Below are 20480 nucleotides of genomic sequence, written 5' to 3'. Positions count from 1 at the left end.
CAAAGGGCACCCAGCAGCGGGATGATGACTGGGTGGCAAAGCCCCTGCCACATGTGAGAGGGCCTGAACTTCATCCCAGCGTGGCTAGCTTCCAGCCTCCTGAGCCTCTGGGGGTGGCCCTGGTGGCATCTGAGGGTCCCCGAGTGGCCCAGCCGAGTGGACCGCAGGGCACGGTTCCCATGAAAAATCAAACCAATGTATATTAGTTGATATTTCAGCAAAATGATCTATACAGGCAGGTGATTCTTGTGATTAAACATAAAAAAAATCTTGTGTTTTCCCCAAAAAAGATTTGGAAAGCAACTTGCTGCCTGCTCACAGTCTGCCAATAAAGTCCTTCCCGGTTCATTCAAAAATCAATAAGTCAGGTCTCAAGTTTCCCCAAATCCCTGAAGAACTGTTGCTACAAAGCTCAATTTGCTTCAATCTTTTACCTCTCAACCAAGTTTATCTGTCGGGGGAGCCCCGGAAGGCAGGATTTACTAAAGGTAAAGGTAAAGGCCCTCCCGTTGATCGTCGATTTGCTCGAGCGGGCCCAGTAACGTCTCCATTGGAGACTTTGTTGTTACTGTGTCTGGCATATCGAATACTCTCGGTAGCTTGCCGGGCTCTCCGAGTTAAAGGCCTACAGCACCCGGTATTCCCAGGCGGTCTCCCATCCAAGTACTAACCAGGCCCGACCCTGCTTAGCTTCCGAGATCAGACGAGATCGGGCGCGTTCAGGGTGGTATGGCCGTAGGATTTACTAAATCTTGGGTCTATGGTCCCTAAAAAATGTCTTTTTGTTTTTATGTAGGAATACTGCTATTTATTCAGCCACTGATTAGGCTGATTGAATTGGGCATGAACTCCACCTTACTCTTTTTTTTTCATTTTTAAAAATAATTTTATTTATTGAATCACCTTGAGAGCAGTTACAAAGCTTTCGGGTTTAAGTCTTGGTCATACAATGAAACACCGGTACCTTCACCAGTGCCCCTTCTCTACCACCAAAAACCCCAGTATACCCCCTCCCACAACCTCCCCGTACCTGTGGGGCAGATGATTTCCACATTACTCTCTCTCTACTTTGATTACATTCAATATTTTGACACCAGACCCACCATTATTATTTGGGATTTTACTTCAACACTCAGATCTGCCGAAAAGGTAACAATAGACAATTTTTTTTTCTATTGCTGATTATGAATAACATATGATGTTGCATGGCTGCAGTAGTGGCCACGTGATTTTGGAATTCTGAAATTTTAACAATTAAATCTGGAGGGATTTCTGACAAAACCTGCTGGGTTTCAAGATTTGTTCCTGAGTCTCTGGAATCATGTCCATTAAGCAGCTTGAGCCAGAGAGGCTGTTCATGGGCAGTGACTCGGGGTCTTGTTGGGACGGGGGGGGAGGAAAGGGCTGGCTCCACCCCCATCCCGTGAGGCCCCATGTGTCTCATCACTGCGGGCCCAAACCTGACTGTCCAATGGCCTCTGGAAGATGGCAGCCACCAAGCCGCCTAGGGGGAGCAGGCAGAGGGACAGCACCCTTTCCCCCCTGGGGTGATCCTGCGACAGTAACCTACTGCGGGGTCTGGACGCATTTCTGCCAAAAGAAGCTGGGTTTCAAGATTTGTTTCTGAGTCTCTGGGATTATGGCCATTAAGCAGCTTGATCAGGAGTCAGAGAGGCTGTTCGTGGGCGGCAACTCGGGATCTTGTTGGGATGAGGAGGAAAGGGTCAGCTCTACCCCCATCCCGTGAGGTCCCACGTGTCTTGTCACTGCGGGCCCAAACCTGACTGTCCAGTGGCCTCTGGAGGATGATGGCCACCGGGCCGCCAGGGGGAACAGGTTAAGGCACGTAATATATTCCCACCTGGAGTGGCCTGGCGCTGGTAACCCACTGTAGGGACTGGACGCATTTCTGCCAAAAGCTATTGGGTTTTGAGATTTGTTTCTGAGTCTCTGGGATCATGGCGGTTAAGCAGTCAATCAGGAACCAGAGAGGCCATGCCTCCAATTATATAGCTGAGCCGGAGGTGGTTTGTGGATGTGTTTCCCACATACCTAATTTTTGGCTGTTTACTTTCTTGGTAAACTTTGCCCCAAGTTTTTGGGGTCTGGCCAAAGGCACAGCAGCATCAGGCTGCTGATGCACTCATCTCACAGGTACAGATTGACCTGCTGTCGGCACCATACCCCCCCTGAAAAAAGTCTTGTTAGAGAGGAAAGTGATTTTTGTTAGAGCCATTGGGAGGGGAAGGGCTGGAGGGAGTGTGCTGAGCATGGCGTGAATGGAGGAGTCGGAACCTACTCTGACAGAGGGGAAAACACCAGGCTCGGGGGTGGGCAGGGCTGTCCACTGCCCTCCCACAGGCCAGTGCCCACCACCTCCTCGGCCCAGCCCCCATTAGGCTCCTCTTGGCATGTTTCTGCTTACGGAGATAATGAGCGGTCAGTGCCGGTCACCAGGGGGGAGAAGGAAGGCTGAGACTGCTAAGACCAGACCAAAGGGTTGTGGGACAGATGACCCCAAAGTCCCTCTGTGCCCACTGATTCACTGACACCTGAACATCATTCCCATGTTTCCCCATGGCCACAGCAACCCCCCCGTGAGCAGCCGAGAGCTGGAGCCATGGGGCAGCAGGCAGGGCTGGGCCCAGCCCCCCACCACGCACTGCCAGGAGTGGCCCCTGGGCACTGTGGGTGCCGCCCCAAAACAAACACTTCTCGTCGGGACCACCTGGGCAGTGAAGGAGTCAGCCAGGCTCAGAGGGCTGGAAGCGGCCGTAGCATGAGGGAGCCAAGCGCAGACCCCTGGACAGCCGTAGCATGATACCGAGCGGCCCCCAGAACCAAGAGAGAAGGTTCTCCACATGGCTCCTGACCTAAAGGGGGGACGGAAAGTGTGCGTCATGGAATGGAGGCTGGCCGCCAAGGCTGCGGCATTCTCCCTGAGTCTGGGTCTCTGGGCAGGGGAGGCAGTGACAGAGCAGTGTAAGACAAAGAGAGCGGCATTCCTCATTCCCAAGGCTTTGGGTGGAGCCAGTATGTTATCAGAGCCTAGGGGCCCAGTTGCAGGGCGCAACTGTAACCTTCATTTTTCCTTTTGGGCGGACCACACCTGGCAGTACTCGGGAGCCACTCCCATCACAGTGCTCAGGGAGTAGTGCTGGGGGACTGAGTGGTGTCTGGCCTTGACCCTGGGACTCCTGTGTGCATTAGCTCCAGTCCTCATGATCCAGCTCCCCAGCCCCAAAGTTTTATTATTATAATTATTTTTCTTGATTATTTATTATTGTTGTTGTTGTTTCGGGGCCTCACCCGGTAGTGCTTAGGGCATACTTCTGGCTCTGTGTTCAGGAATTGCTCCTGGTGGGGCTTGGGGGACCGTATGGGCTGCCGGAAATTGAAGTCAGGTGGGTTGTGTGCAAGCAAACGCCCTACCTGCTATAGGGCTCCGGTCCCTAGATTTTTCTTTAATATATTTCCCATCAAGGACAATGTTTCCAATACAAGCTGGAAATGAAGTTTCTTTGGTTTTATTTTGTTTGGGGGCCACACCTGGCAGTGCTCAGGGGTTACTCCTGGCTCTGCACTGAGGGGTTGTTCCTGGAGGCTCAGGGAACCCTGTCAGGTGCCGGGAATCAAACTGGGGTTGGCTGCATGCAAGGCAAATACCTACCCACAGTATTATTGCTCTGGCCCATAAATGACGATTCTTGAGAAGCTTTGGCCGGCTTGTGAAGGCTGGCAATGGGAGTGTCTCGGGGTGGCGGGAGGGAAGCAGCCTCGAGAATTCTCAGACACACGTGTGAGGCCAACCCCACAGGCATCTCTTTCTGGAAACCTCTGGCTGACCTTCCCGAGGCTGGGGCAAGGAGCCTCGACCAAGCCCTCAGTACTCAGAGAAAGCCCAGTGCAGGCCAGGAGAGGGACCGCAAGGGAGACGCTGGCTTTGTGTGGCTGACCCTGTTGGACATTTTCTCTCCCGTCTCATGGACCCTCGGTCACGCTGCTGCCCCGCAAGAGTCTGTCTGGGGGGAGAGTTGCAGGGTCCAGCCTGTCCTGCCCACGAAAAGCAACTATGACCAGCAAACTGACCGTTTCTGAACTTCAGGCAAGCCCTAGCAAGTTTATGGCACGGTGGTGAAAGATTCTTGATGAATGTCTCTTTGCTGAGAAAACTTCAGTTTTCTGTAAACTGCACTTTTTTTTTTTCCAGAAAATTCACTTATTGGTTCCTTTTTGTCCCTTGCTCTCAGGTTTAGGTGTACAAACAGCACAGGAGGACCATGCTGGGAACAGCCCAGAGGTGGAGCCGTCCTTCCACACTCACATGAGCAGTCAGGAGCCTCTGAGGGGGTTTCGGGGTGGGGGGGGCGGAGGATGGGGGGCAGCACCCGGGGGAACGGCAGCTGGCGGGCTCTTACTTTGGGCCTTGGCATTAGCCTTCATTTGAACATCAGCCTTAGCCTGTGTTGGACCCTCGGTTTCAACCTTGGATTTTGGCCAGCAGAGGCTGAGACCTTGGCCTGGGGCATGAATCCTCCCTGGCCTGGGGTGAGCGGTACACGCCAGCTGACAGCTTATGGCTGCTCTTCCCAGTGTAATGGGCCTGACCTGCTCGGGCTTCACCAGAGCCCTGACGCCTCGGCTGGCAACTCGTGGCCCATCTTCTTCAGGCCCTTCTTGTGCTTCTTGGCAAAATGCATGTGCCTTGGGAATTTGGGGTCCACCCCTCTAAGAGACTTGAATCTCTGTGACCAAGGTTTCCTACCGCCATTCCTGTGCCATTTTCAAGACCGGTTGTGAGTGGTGTGGCTCTTGGACTCGGCCGTGTCTGTACCACGACAGTCCCCAAGTGCTGCTGGAACGGGAAGGGAAAGGGCAGCAACATGGGAAACAGGGTCTTCCTCTTGGTTCTTTTATTTTTTTTTGAAATTACACAGTTTTTATTTGGAGGTTTGGAAGGGAAGGAGGAAGAGAAAGTGAAAGAGAGTAGAGAGTAACCTACTCAAAAGGGAGCGTGGGCTTCTCCAAGAGCGGAGAGAGCCCCTACACACATTCCAGCAGTAGACATGAAAACATGAAAGTACACGTCTCAAGAGGGGAGATGTGGGCGACACATGTGCTCAGGCAGCAGAGGCGCCTTCCTCTTGGTTCTTAAAAGTTTGCCTGATTTGGGTGGCCAGAGCTCTCTCTGTTTATTTTTATTTATTTATTTTTAATTTTTGGGTCACACCCAGTGATGCACAGGGGTTACTCCTGGCTCTTCACTCAGGAATTACTCTTGGCGGTGCTTGGGGGACCACATGGGATGCTGGGAATCGAACCCAGGTCGGCCGTGTGCAAGGCAAACTTGCTGTGCTATCACTCCAGCCCCTCTTCTAGTTTTCTGGTTGCATCTGAGATGGAAATTCTCTCCCATGTCCCTATGCAGGGACCCTTTCAAACTGTCCTGGAGTGTGAATTGTTTTAGGCACAGCAGGGGGCTGACACACCCTTCCCCAAGGCCAGTCTTGCTTCCTGCTGCCTTTGGGGGTCCATGTTTCACTGGCACAGTTGTTGTCACTAAGCTTAGACAGAATCTTTTGGAAGGAGGTCTGAGGCCTCCCTGGGGCCAGGTCACAGCCCTTTATGTGGCAGAGCCTGAGCTGGCCAGACTGGACTGAGGCCCCCTGACTGGACAAAGAGGCAGTGATGGGGCGCTTGGAGCAGACCTTTTTTTTTTTTTTTTGGCTTTTTGGGTCACACCTAGCTCTGCACTCAGGAATTACCCCTGGCGGTGCTCAGGGGACCATATGGGATGCTGGGAATCAAACCCGGGTGCAAGGCAAACGCTCTACCTGCTGTGCTATTGCTCCAGCCTCTTGGGGCAGCCTTGACCTGGGTCTCTTCTTGCTTCTGTACAGAGTCATCCCACCACTTCCTGTGTATGGGGGTTGGGTCACGTGAGCTCTTGTGTTCCTCAGTGTGCACCCCTTTCCCCGCATAAACATGCATGATTCTGCCCAAAAGTCTCCTCAGTGGCCTGTTATGTCACCCTGCCCCCAGCTGACATGCCCCTCAGAGGTCGCTTAGACTGTGAAGTGGCCGCAAGCCTGAGCTCAGTTGCCCACTGAGACACACAAAGACAGGGCAGATTTTCCAAGGTTGTATTTTATTTTTAATGTAGGAGTACTGCTATTTATTAAGCCACTGATTAAGCTGACTGAAGCGGGCATGAACTCCATGATTTTTAAAAATTTTTTTTTTCCTTTTTGGGTCACACCCGGCGATGCACAGGGATTACTCCTGGTTCTGCACTCAGGAGTTACGCCTGGCGGTGCCCAGGGGACCATATGGGTCCAGCCCCTCCAGGGTTATTTTGCCTTTCACACAGGTCTGGCTTGCCTCTATTTATTTTTTTGCTTTTTGGGTCACACCCAGCAATGCTCAGGGATAACTCCTGGTTTTGCACTCAGGAATTACTCCTGGTGATGTTTGGGGGACCATATAGGATGCCAGGGATCGAACCCAGGTTGGCCGCATGCAAGGCAAATGCCCTACCTGCTGTATTATCACTCCGGCCCCTGAACTCCATGATCTTTCAAGGTTTTGTTCACGCACCGCAATACACTCAGCGCAGAGGACACACATACCAAGGATTTAGCATGGAGGGCCCACTGTCACTGTCACTGTCCTCCCACTGTCACTGTTCATCAATTTGCTCGAGCCGGCCCAGTAACGTCTCCAATCGTGAGACTTGTTGTGAAAGAATCCATATTAGGGCATCAAATTTTTGTGTACTTTAGCTAACTTGCAACATTGCTTTCTGTAAAACTGCTTGGCTGCTTTGCACCTGGGGGAGAGGGGACTCGGAAAGTGAACAGGGCATAACTTCTTTCTAAACCAAGTGTGACAGGATTCAGGTGTATTTACTGTCCCTGAAATGTATTGTCTCACTAAAGCACCCTGCAGACTTGGGTAACTCAAAACGAGGATGGTCAAGGGAGATTACCTAAGGCTTAATGATTCCGGCTATAACCCTGCTTGTGCTGACAATCGATGTACGTAAATGCTGATCTTTGAATCTATAGGCTAAGGAGTGAGGTACTTTTAAATGGATTGGTTAAGAAAGCATATGTTGTTACAAATCTATTGGCTATGAAATGCGCGGGCTTTGCTGTAACGGCCAGTGAAGGCCTATATAAGATCCCTTTTGAAGAAGTTCGGGGCTCTCAGCCACTGTCCATTTTTGGGGTATGCTGCGGAGCCCCAGCATGCTGATCTAAATAAACCCCGTTTTTACTCCTGCAGGAATTGTGTCTATTTGGTCTCTCCGCGCCTCCCAGGGCTAGGGAACTCCCGATCCCAACATTTGCTGTGTTTGGCATATGGAATACGTTGTGGGGAGCTTGTCAGGCTTTGCCGTGGGGGCAAGATACTCACGCCTAAGAAACTTGGAACCCTGAGTGAGCACTGGAGACTCAGCAATTCGATGTCCTCCGGGAGAGGCGTTAAGCCCAGTGCCCTCCTGCCTACGTGCCTGGGTGCCTCCTGCCAGGTGCTTGACCAAGCGGAGGGCACTGAGCAACAGCAGTTGACATGGCTTCCCTTGCCGTGAATCATCCTTGTGTTCTGGTCAGGTGTCCGGGCTGTGTGTCCTGCCCTCGGGACTGGCGTGCTTTGCTTACTAAGTGGCAAACTCACAGCCCTGAGGCACAAAACGGAGTCTGGCTTTCCAAAATGGAGTGACTGTGGTCCTTCCACAGACAAGCTGTTGGTTCCTCTGCCCGGTGCTCCCTGGCTCACACCGTGACTCCCTCCACCTCACCCCAGCACCACCTGGGGGGGTTGCTATTCTACAAGCCCCCAACTCCTCCCACCCCTGTAGGCCCTGACTAGGAAGTGGCTGCAAGGCTGTGGCCATTCCCGCCTTTCCATTATGGAACAAAACCACACAATTAAAGTAGTGAAGAGTCCAAGGGGCGCTGGGTGGGGGACCTCGGGAAACCCTGCACCCCTCCCGCATGCTGCCGACTTACTCCTGGCTCTGTGCTTGGGTGGTTCCTGAGTGCCTGGGGGACCCCGCATGGCTCCAGGAGCGAGCCAGGGCAAGGCGGGCACCTCACTTCATGCTCTCTGGCCCGAAACTGCCCCACGTCCTGCAGAACGGCCTATGATTCACTGAAGTGGGGGGGAGGGGGGACGGGTGGCTTATGTGAGGTGGGGAGGGTTAGGTCACTTTCTCTTGCTCCGCCTCTGCCATTCACCAGGGTTACTGGGTTCTCCTTTAGCCTCAAAGAAAAGAATTCCAGTAGACAAGCAATGAAGTAAATCGGATTTTATTTGCAAGTTTTTTTTTTCTTTTTGGGTCACACCCGGCCATGCACAGGGGTTACTCCTGGCTCTGCACTCAGGAATTACTCCTGGTGGTGCTGGGGGACCATATGGAATGCTGGGAATTGAACCCAGGTCGGCCGCGTGCAAGGCAATCGTCCTACCCACTGTGCTATCGCTCCAGCCCCTATTTGCAAGTTTTTAGGAAGGGAAAGGAGGGAAAGTGAGAGAGAACCAGGGATTCTCCAAGGGCAGAGAGAGCCCCTGCACGGACCCCAGCATTACATGTCAAGAGCAGAGATGCAAAGGGCACACAGGCCAGCAGCGTAAGTGCTCAGGGCAGCTTTTAGAGGGTTCCCCCCACCCCCGCCCCCATGTGGGGTTTCTACCTAAGTAAAAGTCTGTTGCTAGGGAGGTTGCCAGGGGGTAGGGCTGGGAGCGGGCAGATGGTCTTTGAAATTCCTTTTGTTCTTGCCCGTGTCGGTCAGAGGGTGGGGGCCAGGCTTCTCTGGGTGTGTTGCTGGCCAGCCGAGTCTTCTCAGGCCTTGTCCTGTTTTCTACAAAGTTGGCTTTATGCAACTTCAGGGCTATTGGTAATATTTCCCAGGAAATTCACTGCAATGGTTCCCTTGGAAGGGGGCCTTCCCATCTGCCTGCCTGCCTGCATCATATGTAATGTGACCCTGTGCTGCAGTCCAGCCGCCCGTGGATGGGCACATCCAGACCCAGGGCAGCAGGATGAGAGCTTGTTGCTGCCCTGGAGGAAAGTGGATGGGGTTCCAGCTGCACGTTGCCACCTTTCCCAGCCACCTTCTCCCGCCCACTGCCCCGACAAGCTCCGTCCTCAGCTCTGGGACCCATGTCTACGAGGTCCCCCCCAGACACCCTTCCCTGTGCTTTTCTCTCCCCTGATCTTTGTCCTGCGAGCTTGGTATCCCAATGCTGTGAAGAAGCAGGGCTGGAGGGCTGGTTGGGTCTCGATGTCCACTAAGGTTACAGAGCAGGAACAGACACTGGACGAGTCTCTCCCCACCCTGCTTCTTTCCTTCCGCTCACCATGCACAGAGGAGCAGGAGAGGACCTGGTTTCAGGGGTCAAGATGGAGCGCCACCTGGAGGAAGTCACTGTCCCCTTCCTGGTGCTCAGTAAGCTGCTGGATCACCCATTCAGCGGCACAGGGAAGTGGCTGCACCTCTGCTGGCTCCCCGGGGTTTGTGCTTTGAGCTTAGGCATTAAGAGACCCTGCCAGCTCAGGTCCCTCATGGGGCGTGTCCCAGCTTCTGGGGTCAGAAGTCCCCGACCCCTCTGGCTCTTCCTGGAACTACCCTCCTCAGGAGTCAGCCTAGACCGAGGACCTGGGAGTTGGTTGGGGCTCCTGGGTCTCCCTGGTCTCGGATCGTCGGTGTGCAGTCTTGGCATGGGGGCATGGCAAAGACTCGCTCCTGCAGAGACCTAGGCTCTGGCGTCCCACCAGCCCCACACAAGTTCTTGTCATCTGCTGTTCTGTCCCACAAAGGCACCCTGGGGGCGCCAGAGCTGGGGTGTTTAGGAGGAGCCTGTGCCCCTTTCCTGCAGTCTGGCAATAGGCTGTCAGCAACAGTTATGAAACAACTCCCCTCCCTGTCCCAGCCCCCACCCCTGCTCATTCTGTCTGGGAACTCCAGGAAGCTGACTGACAGATCTACTTTGTACCCGCCCCTTCTCCCAGCCCTGTCCAGTCGGCCCCCCAGATGTGACTTGGCAGGCCCGTCTGGGAGCCCTCAGGCTCTGCAGCAGCAGCAGAGGGACTTTTGTGTGTCTTTTAGAGAGCGCGGGAGGGGGCGATCAGTTTTGAGTGAGGGAGACCTGTGTCCTATTCCAGTAGGGCTGGCTCTGGCACAGTAGAGCACTCTCAGTAGAGCACCATGCCAGGAGGAGTGTGCTTGGAGTGGCCTCCCAACCCTGGAAAGTGGAATCAACGTGAGCAGACTCAGCTCCCTGTGAAGACGACCTCAGGGTCCCCACCGTGAGGAGGCAAGTGGTAAGGGGGGTGCTGGTGGGGCCCCACCACGAGCAAATCCTCATCACTGAAGTGGGGCTCGACAAACCCTTGTTGTCAATTGTTGGGACTGTTGATTCACTTTTTATTAGGATTATCTTCGTTTCTAGGGTCAGAACGGAACTCAGGGCCATACCAAGCACAATCACACATGCACAGACACACACAAGCAAGCACACACATACACATGAACACACACATGCGCATGAACGCAGACTTATGTAGACATGCAGACACATGTACACATACGCACCCAGACACACCCATGCAGCATGGTCTTGACCACTTTTTTTCTGATGTGACCTTTTTTCCACGTGTGACCTTTTTTCCACGTGATGATAGGGACGCTCGGGAAACTGGTGACGATAGGGACATTCTTCCCAGGGCTGCCCCACCAGGACAAGGGCCCCCAATGGTGACCGTGCGGGCAGGGAGGGGCCCGGAAAATGCTGAGGTGCTGCCACAGATGCAAGACTCAGGAGAGCAGGAAAGGACCCAAATAAATCTCACGTCCCGCCTCAAGTCCTTTGGCGATGTGGGCGACTGGCCAGGCCTAGCCTTCCTCCTGCAGAGAGCAGCTCCTCGCTCCAGCCTGAGTTCCGGGGCTCCCCAAGGAGCAGGTGGGGGATTGGTGCTCACACAGGCCCAGGCTGACTGGTGAGGCCACGGGGACAGTGTCCCGGTCATGCAGGTGCCCAGAGCACACTCAGGTACCTTCAGGGCAGCCACTGTCTCCTTCCCACATGGGCTGGCGCCGAGGAGGCAATCCAGAGGCTGTGCAGGTCCTCGGTGCTGTCCAGGGTGCTGTCCAGGGGATGGCCACCAGCAGCGCTGCAGCAGGGCAGGGGAGAGCTGGGCGCCTGCCCTCACACTTGTCCCCAAAACCCCACCGCAGGAGCTTGGATTAAAAACAGCTCCAGAGCTCCGTCTCCTGAGGGGCTGCACTCTGAACACAGACAGGCGGGCAGGGCAGACCCCCACCAGGGAACCCCCCACTGCACACCGCGTGGCTGTCCTCACAGCCTGGAGGTCGGCAGCCAGCTGAGGGGGCACTTCCCTGTGGATCTTGGGGAGAGGGACCAGCGTGTGGCTCCTGACAGTACGCAGCAAGAAAGGGGCATCCCAGGGGGGCCCCAGACTCTCCGGCCCAATGCCCCAACTCAGTCCCGTGACCAGACCTGACCCAACCATGGGGTAGCTTAAGGCTGTGAGTGCCAGTACCAGTTCAGGGATGCTGAGAGCACTGTCGGGGGCAAGGTACAGGCTGCTGAACACGAGGGTCTGCCCGGAGACCCAGGCTGGCAGGGTGGAAGCTGGCACACGGTGTCCGTGGGAACCGTTGGCTCTCTGGGAGGTCATGGCCAGAAGACAGTGTGTGGTGGAGCCCACGCTCCGCCCTGGGCCCGCAGCTCTGCTGCACCTTCTCCACACGCAACAGGCATGTTCCTCCCCACCCACTGCAGCCTCCTCAGTGGTCGTCCCCTCCAGGGGACACATGGGTCACCCTGCATCGGCCCTGCCAGGTGTGAGGGGAACGGCGGTGCCCAGCACAGGAGAGACCCATGGGGACTACTTGCCTGGGCTGAGCTGTGGGGGTCCGGGCCAGGAGTCTGTCCCACCGGCCCGCACTGTCTCCCATGGGCGGGCCTTCCTGTCCCCACCTGCTGGAGTCTTGAGTGTTTCAGCATGGAAGATGGCCCAGACAGCCCATTGCAGCCATGCAGATTGGGCCCATGCTGGGCACTACCCTCTGTGAGCTCGGCGTGCCAGCTGAAGTGCGGCTCCCAAGTCACAAGCAGCGAGGAGGCGGCGCCACACTGGGGGCGGAAGAGGTGGATTCTGTGAGCTGAGAGAAAAGTCAGGGATGGAGTGACGAAAAGAGAATTTAGGGGCTGAAGCCATAGGACAGCAGGAGTGCCTTGCATGTAGCCAACCCAGCTTTGATCTCCAGGACCTCATATGGACCTCCATGCAGGCCACAAGTGATTTTGGAGAGCAGAGCCAGGAGTAACCCCTGAGCATCGCTGGGTGTGCCCCCCCTTAAAAAAACAAAAAAAAAACCCAAAAGAATTTAAGTTCAGAGATTCAGGTGAGCACTGCCTGGAGGAAGAGGCATACTGTTCTACTCTGGAATTCTCCCGCTTCCCCCCCGCCCTCAAACCCCAGTTTATACGACCCTAACACGCCAGTCTCCACAGAGGAAGAATGTCCACTCACGGGATGGTTGGGAAGAGGCACACGTGTGTCTTTCAGGGGTGACCATCCCTAGCAACCTCCCAAGAGGAAAGATGACAAGAAGGTGCCTGAGGCTGCCAATGCCTGGGTCGGGCCCAGGAACCCAGACAGGGCTGGCCTCGCCCCGGCCAGCTATACCTTCGGCACAGGGTGAATGCTTCTGGGCACCTAGTCCCTGACTTTCATGGGGAGCCTGACGTCCAGCTCCAGAAGCTCAGCAGCTCTACAGTCCTGCTCCTTGCCACCAACTCTGTCACCTTTGGAGTGAGACCTGGGGTCCTGAGAGGCTGCGCAGAACAGTGGCCCTTCCCCCAGCCCTGGCCTTCCAGGCAAGACGCCTATTTCCTGCCCAGCTCCCAACAGCTCAGACTGAAGGAGCCATCTGGGGCTCAGGACTCACCGGCCTGCGGGGTGAAGGATCCTGGGAAACGAGTTTGGCCAGTCAGCAGGGGAGGCCACCCCCATCTCTTGGTCCCTGCTTCCACACCCAGCCTCGCTGCCCGTCAGGCGCTGATGCAGGCAGGAGTGCTCCCTAGTGCACCCTAAAGGAACAGCACCCGCACAGCCCCAGGAGCTGCCAGCTTGGTGCTAGGAAAGGCCTGATGGTGCCACCCTGCTGTGCCCTGAGGCAAAGGCGCTTGGCCACGCATGATATCACAGCTGAGGCCTGGCAGATGGCTGTGGGAAAGCAAGTGACATCCTGGGATGGGCAGCTCTGGGGTTCCAGCCATAGCAGGGAATCGGCCATGTCTATCCCACCTGCAGTGTGTGTGGGGGAAGACACACAGGAGGGGAACATGTGTGCCCACAGAAGGGCAGAAACACGTGTTCACAGGAAAAAGCACTTTTCTTTTTCTGGGCAAATAATTTCTTGTTTAAAGATCGCAAGACACACCTGGATTTCTGTACCACAATTAAACATTTTACTTTCTTGATAATAGAAAAAAATATTATTTTCTATTTTTCTATCTAGTAATAATTTCTATTTAGAATTAGATTTTACACACAACGTTACCTGGAAAACAAAAGCCTGTTACAAAAAACAAAGCTTTAAACAGCAGTTTAACTTTTTTGTGCCAGGCAAAAAGTTCATCCTTGTAGAAGGAACAATATGCTATATAAAAATGTCTGTAAGGTCATGTAGTCCCCAGGGGTATCAGAAGAATACTCTCCTATTCCACATCAAATAACTGAGTTTATCCATCCCATCCCATCCCAACAACTTTTACCTGATACCTCACTCAGGTATTAAAAAAATTAAGAAATCCCTAAACAGATGTTTCTTGATTTATAAATGTTGAAAGGTACACAGCTCATTGACAAGTAATTCTGGCTAAGAATTACATTTGAGACTCCTCGCTCATATTTTAGTTAACAGTAAAAGTTAGAAATTCAAGTTATTAATAGTCAATAATTTGTCAGCTAGGGTACATCCAGGCATCAGCTGCAGCTACAGGCTAGGTGCACTACCTCATCACTCTGGTAAGACATAATCTAAAAAACTGCTAGCAGACAAAACATATCTGTTACTGGTTGTCTATGTGCAGTACGGCAGAAACAAAACATACAGTCCTACGTTGGCTTGCCTAAATCTCCAGCCCTCAACCCTTTGAAGTTCAATAATTTTATTCCTATGTTTTTTTTTAAAGAAGCCAATTACTTATTTTCTTTTTTGGGTCACACCCAGCAATGCTCAGGGGTTACTCCTGGCTTTACACTCATGAATTGTTCCTGGTGGTGCTTGGGGGACCATATGGGATGCCAGGGATCAAACCTGGGTCGGCCGCGTGCAAGGCAAACGCCCTACCCGCTGTGCTATCACTCCGGCCCCAATTCCTATGTTTTTTAAAACCAAGAACTCAAACTCCAGCAAAGCTGATGTCCAAACCATATAGCAGAGTGGTTCACTACGGAGGCTGAATCCACACAGACCAAGACCAAGTTCAGGAGACAGTTATAATACCCTAGAAACTGATCCTTCAGACTTTACCTATAAATATTTTGATGGGAACTATTTAATGTATTACTGAAACTTACTGAAATGTCTGAATTATTTTACTTACCAGGAACTTCATTTCTGCTGATATTTAAAAAACAGAACTCAAAAAAATTAAACTAGAAAAGTAAAAATCTTATTACACAACTACCACTTTTGGAAGCAGTCTAAAGGGACAGTTAAAAGTAACAGAGCACTGACAAAATAGGTCAAAACTACATAAAAAATCTATACCATCATTAATGACAGTACCACAACTATGCCCATAATCAATAATCACTCCTAGGAGAATTTTCATTTGGTACCAGATAATGTGTTGGAAAAAACCCACTCTGGAATGATCAAATCGGATTGGGTTTTGTTGGTCATATCTCAGGAGAAACTTTAAAGTCTGGGGAGAGGAAGAGAAGGAAATGTCAAACAGATCAGAAAAAAATTTTAAATCATCATCTAAACCAATAATGCACTGATGAGTTTCAAAGATTAGGTCAGACACTAACACACTGATTAAGACTCATGTGGTTTATAAAAGCTATAAAAAGACTAACCAGCAAAGTCCCCAGTAATCTGTAGAGCTCAGAAACTTAAAATATGGAGCAATCTTTAGCTTAAAACCCTATCTCAAGATAACCACTCCACACGAATAAAAATACCCGAAACCAAAAATTTTTAAAAGTTTCAATACCCAAACTATAACAAAGTCAACCCAGAATACTCAATCGATAGAACCACAAGATGGCTGATGGCTGGCTCATCTTCATCTCCCCTCCATACTAACCATCCCATGGAAGACCAAGGGAGATCAGAACTCCAAGACCTATGCACCATCTGGTTACTGCCAAGTCCTGCAGATTCCTCATGGAACAGCAGTTTCCATCTCGTGTTTCTCCCTACATGCGAGATGCAAATCTGGCTATGCTATTCTATATTCATCAAGTGTCACCCAGCTGCAACACGATACTGTAGAGAGGAGTGACAAGTTCATAATCTGGTTCCCTTTCCCCCAGAAGGCTGAGGCTCCGGTCGAGGGGTGCTTTTCCTGTATATACTGTCTTTATTTAGGCCGACTCAGTGACTTGGACGGGTTTAATCATGTGATCAGGTTTGTTGCCAGCCGCATAATGCTCCCACATCTGTAGATACAGCTGCTCCAGTTCCATTGTATATTGTTTGGTGTTGAACAGAGGGCTAGATATTCTCTGCTTCCAGACTTTGCCACGAATTTTCCTCAGGTATTCTAGATCAGTTCCCAGCTTCACAGCTATGTCTTCGTATTCTTGTCGATTTTTAGCAATAAGCTCAAGACAGCCCAAACAAGTGAGCTGAGATGCTGCAACTCGAGAGGCAAGAGTCTCTCCTGGCACGGTTACCATCGGTGTTCCTGCCCAGAGGACATCCATCCCAGTGGTGTGTCCATTACAGAGTGGAGTGTCTAGGCAAATGTCAGCCAGCTGGCCTCTCCTCACATGTTCCTCTTTAGGAGCAACAGGGGAAAAAATGATCCGGTTCTGGGGCAGGCCCATGTTTCGTGCATACTGCTGAATATTAGGTTCTCCAACTGCAGGAAAACGCAACAACCAGAGCACACTATTGGGAACCCGCCTCAGAATATTTGCCCACATCTGTAAAGTAGAAGGATCGATTTTATACAACTGATTTAAGTTACAATACACGATTGCATCCTCTGGTAACCCATACTGAGAACGTGTGGTCACGATAATGGTACGGGGAACCTCCTCCCCAGTGGCAGCTTTATTGCTGATTTGGGTAGTTGCCAGTCCATTGCTAATGCTGAATCCATTTATTTTAATCTGAGTTTGTCCTCTATTAATCATTTCAATAACTGCTTCTGCAACTGTATTCATAGGAATGACGGGCATATTCAGAGCTGTACTACTGTCAGAGCTGTCGGCCTCGTCTCCTCCATCTGGACATTTCATCTTGACAATTTTCACATCTGGCAGACTGTCAAGGAATGCTTTGAGATCGATGCCATTCAGAACGATCCGATTGTCGTAAGTATGTCCATTGGACTTGAAATTAATGACTGCTTTTTTCTTCAGGTGAGGGAACATATTAGCATGATCACCAATAAAGAAAGTATGGGGCATATAAGCCAACTTCTCAGAATACTGCTCAGCAACTTCAGCTGGTGACGTTTCCTGATCAGTAATGATGTAGTCCATGAAAAGCGCACCACTAGTCCCAGGGTACCCCAGCCACATTATCTGAATGGGAGCTGGCCGAAGAGCAAAGAGTTCATTTCGTGCGCCCTTGGTATAACCATTCATATTTACAAGGATGTGAATTCCATCCTGATGGATGCGATCAGCTGCTTTTCCATTGCATGGAATCTGAGAAAGATCAATGAAATGACTGGCTTCTGCCATCACCTTCACTCGAAAGTTTGTGCCATCATCTGGACTCAAGGCATAACAAAAAACCTCAAATTTATCAGGATTGTGCATGCCTGGAATAGACTGCATAAGGTGAGAAGTAGGATGATTCCCAAAGTCAGAACTCACATATCCTACTCGCAGTCGACCATCACTCAGTTTCAAGTCCTTTGGATGTTCATACGGTGGTTTATGAAGGACATTAATCTTATCCAAGCAGAGGTTCCCATGTCTCTCAGCAATAGCCTTCCTGAAGCCATGTGAAAGAGGGTAGAGCATACTATGATGCGGGTGTACAGAAGGCAATCTATTCTTCTCTAACTGGTCAGCCACAATACTGACTAACTTTTTCATTCGCTCATCATAATCTGTCCAATCACAGACAATCTGCAAGCAATGAGCCAAATTACAATAAGCATCAGGAAAATCAGGTTTAAGCTTCAGAGCAGTACGATAAGAAGCTATTGCTTCTGGAATATTCCCTGAATCCTTGTGAATAGAAGCCAGATTACTGTGAGCATCAGCAAATGCTGGGTTAATCTGAATGGCTCGAGTATAACATTGCAAGGCTCCCTGAACATCCTGCATCTCCTTTAGAGTATTTCCCATATTTGAGTAGGCATCAGCAAAGGTAGGGCTGATTCGAATAGCCTCCTTGTAATGCATCAGGGCTTCCTGTAGTTTTCCTTGCTGTTGAAGTACACTTGCTAAATTTGAATGGGCAGCAGCAAACTCTGGGAAGACTTCTAATGCCTCACGATACAAGCGAACTGCTTCTTCAATATTTCCCTGTTCTCGTTTGATATTCGCTAGGTTATTCAGAGAGTCTGCGTGGGTGGGACACAGTCGAAGAGCTGTATTATAGCAATCTTCTGCTTCGGAGACACTGCCCTTCTCTTTGAGAGCATTGGCTAGGTTGCAGTAAGCATCTGGGAAATGGGGTTGCAGTTCAATTGCCCGCCTGTAGGTGTCTACTGCTAGATCTATCAGGCCTTGCTCATAGTATACACAAGCCAGGTTGCCATGCACCACAGCATGGTTTGGACTCAAGCTAAGGGCACGAAGGTAGGCTGCCACAGCTCTGTCAAAAATCCGTGCCTCTTTCAAGACATTTCCTAAATTGATGTAAGCATCCAGAAAATTGGGGTCAAGAGTAACAGCCTTTTCAAAGTGATGAATTGCAAGCCAAATCTCCCCTTGTGCATTGAATACACAGCCAAGATTACTCCAAGCTACTGCAAAGTTTGGTTGCGTCTCAATTGCTTTCAAATAACATGCCTTGGCTTCTTCCAAGCGTCCCAGGGCTTTGAGCAAGTTCCCCAGGTCACTGCGAACACAATACAAATCAGGATTGTACTGAAGGGCAGAGTTGTAAGCTTGCACTGCTCCTTCCATGTCCCCTGCTGCTACTAAGGCGGCTGCCAGGTTAATGTGACCATCAATGAAATCTGGTTTGAGACGCAATGCATGCCGGTAATTTTCAACAGCTTCTTGTAACTGCCCTCTTTCCTTGTATACATTCCCCAAATTTGAATAGGCTTCAGCCAGAAGAGGGTTCTGCTTAATTGCCAATGTGCTAAAGTGAGCAGACCTGTCCAGCCTTCGACACTGGAAGTGTATAGATGAAAGTAATAAAAGCACACCAGTATTGTCTGGCTCCTGTCTCCAGAGCTGCATGCAGTGTCTCTCAGCTGCCTCAAAATCTCCTGCCTGATATTCTCGATGTGCCAACTCAGCTAACCCTTGGAAGGAAAGCGTACGTTTTGTTGGCTCTGTGCTGTCGACCACGTTGCCCATGGACGAAGCCATCTGGCGCTTCTTGAGAGAACCAGAGGGTCACTGAGTCCCACTGACACCACTGCTGGCAAGAAGGTTTCCAGAGTTAATAGTAGGAGGGCTGTGGTACTAAAAATAGTGCTTTGGAGTCTTGGGTGGCAGCAGCAGCTACAGGCCTCCAATCTAAAAACTCTAAAAAAAAAAAGCAAATTTTTATTGTATCATAAGGTTTCAGTGGCCAAAAGAAACTATCTTGAGTTTCCAAAGAATGCTTTTTATTTTTATTTATTTATGCTGGCTGGGATGGGGGCCCTTCCTCGCTCTCTGGTCTCCTGGGGCATAGATATCTGACTATGCCGGGGGACCATATGTGGAGCCAGGATTCAAATCACTGCTGTGGCCAAATGCAAAGTAAATACTACAGAAAGTAGAGGGATACTACAGGGGTAAGACGCCTGTCTTACATGTGGTCACCCAGGCCCTAACCTTGCCACCATATATGGTTCCCTGAGCATTGCCAGGAACGATGCCTGAGCACAAAGACCTGAATAAGCTCTGAACACCACCCAGAAGGTCCCCTATCGCCCCAAAAGTATAAGATAGCTGACCATCTGTCCCTGAGAGATCTGTCTTTTGTATTTTTTGAGGAAAGGATGATCATCAAACTGGACTAAGGTTGACAGAACTGGGTTGGATTACTGGATCTAACAAATGATTGAACAAATGTAGGGCTTAGCTTATAGGTTGAGATTCAGGTTCAATAGGGATCAAACTATCTTACAAATTATGGTATATTTTAAGAAACTTGACCATTTAGGAAAAAACCTGAAGCAAAATTACAGATATACCAAAATCAAATCAGAGAAAGTTCTTATGTTTTTTAAGTAAACATTTGCAAGTCAGGTATTTCTTTTATCTGAAACTTTGCTAAAAAATACTATTTTCTTGCACCTGGATATGTTTCCCCATTTTCATTTCCTTCTGGACAGAACTGTCAGAATATATAGCCATCGTGTTTATAGTCTGCGATCATCAGGGCAAATGAAAGCTGGTGGGAAAAGGGGTGGTTTAGTTTCCTGCACACAGCTGGTCTGGGGTCCCAAGATCAGATACAAAACTTTGTTGCCTATGTTTATTAATCCTGTTAAATTAGCGGAGAAAATAACTAACTTGGTCTTATAAGGGTTTTGACTAGTGTGGAGATAAAACGCAGTTGCCTGTACTAATATCAGTGAAATTTCCAAGTCAGGCAAGCTAACTTGACAGGTAAAAGATGAAAGCAAATGACAGGACTCTCAAGGAATGTTTTGTCACTTGTAGAATTGTTCTAATGCCTTGTTTAGAGAAGTCTGTGGGGAAAAGCTCTTTCCCAGATGTCCTACAGTACAGGTTTGCAATGGACACTGAAGATAAAATTCCAGTGCTTTCAGAAAAATGGGGCTTATAAAACTTTCAGGAGATCGAGATTTTTTTTACATGGAACTGAATGGAATATTGAGATTGAATAGAATTCTGATCTACAGAATAGAACTTGTATGCAGTAGAAACAAAACATTTGACTTTCTCTCTCTGGACATCATTAGTATTTTTTTGTGCTTCATGACAATATTTTTTGCACAAACACAGAAAGACAGATAAAGTCTCGTTTTTGCAATAACAACTTGGAAACAGGTTATAAGTCCCGAGATTTGTCTGGAATGTCAGACGCAACATTACTTTAGGATTAAAG

At 50.4% G+C, this 20480-nt stretch overlaps 1 protein-coding gene and 1 non-coding gene across 2 annotated transcripts; both read right to left on the bottom strand.

The window, feature by feature from the left end:
• Positions 1 to 622: 622 nt before the first annotated feature.
• On the bottom strand, positions 623 to 741 carry LOC130033679 (5S ribosomal RNA). Its single transcript, XR_008793972.1, has one exon. It is a non-coding gene; the product is annotated as a 5S ribosomal RNA (ribosomal RNA).
• A 14690-nt stretch (positions 742 to 15431) lies between these two features.
• LOC130033403 (UDP-N-acetylglucosamine--peptide N-acetylglucosaminyltransferase 110 kDa subunit-like) lies at positions 15432 to 18784 on the bottom strand. The gene has a single exon (XM_056125102.1). It carries the CDS (start codon positions 18782 to 18784, stop codon positions 15638 to 15640), a length of 3147 nt encoding a protein of 1048 aa, XP_055981077.1. The 3' UTR covers positions 15432 to 15637.
• Between the last annotated feature and the right edge of the window lie 1696 nt (positions 18785 to 20480).

Source organism: Sorex fumeus, unplaced genomic scaffold, assembly GCF_029834395.1.
Source record: "Sorex fumeus unplaced genomic scaffold, SorFum_2.1 ptg000054l, whole genome shotgun sequence".
Lineage (NCBI taxonomy): Eukaryota > Metazoa > Chordata > Mammalia > Eulipotyphla > Soricidae > Sorex > Sorex fumeus.
The sequence above is the reverse complement of the archived record's forward strand: the minus strand, read 5'-3'. Positions and strand labels throughout refer to the sequence as shown.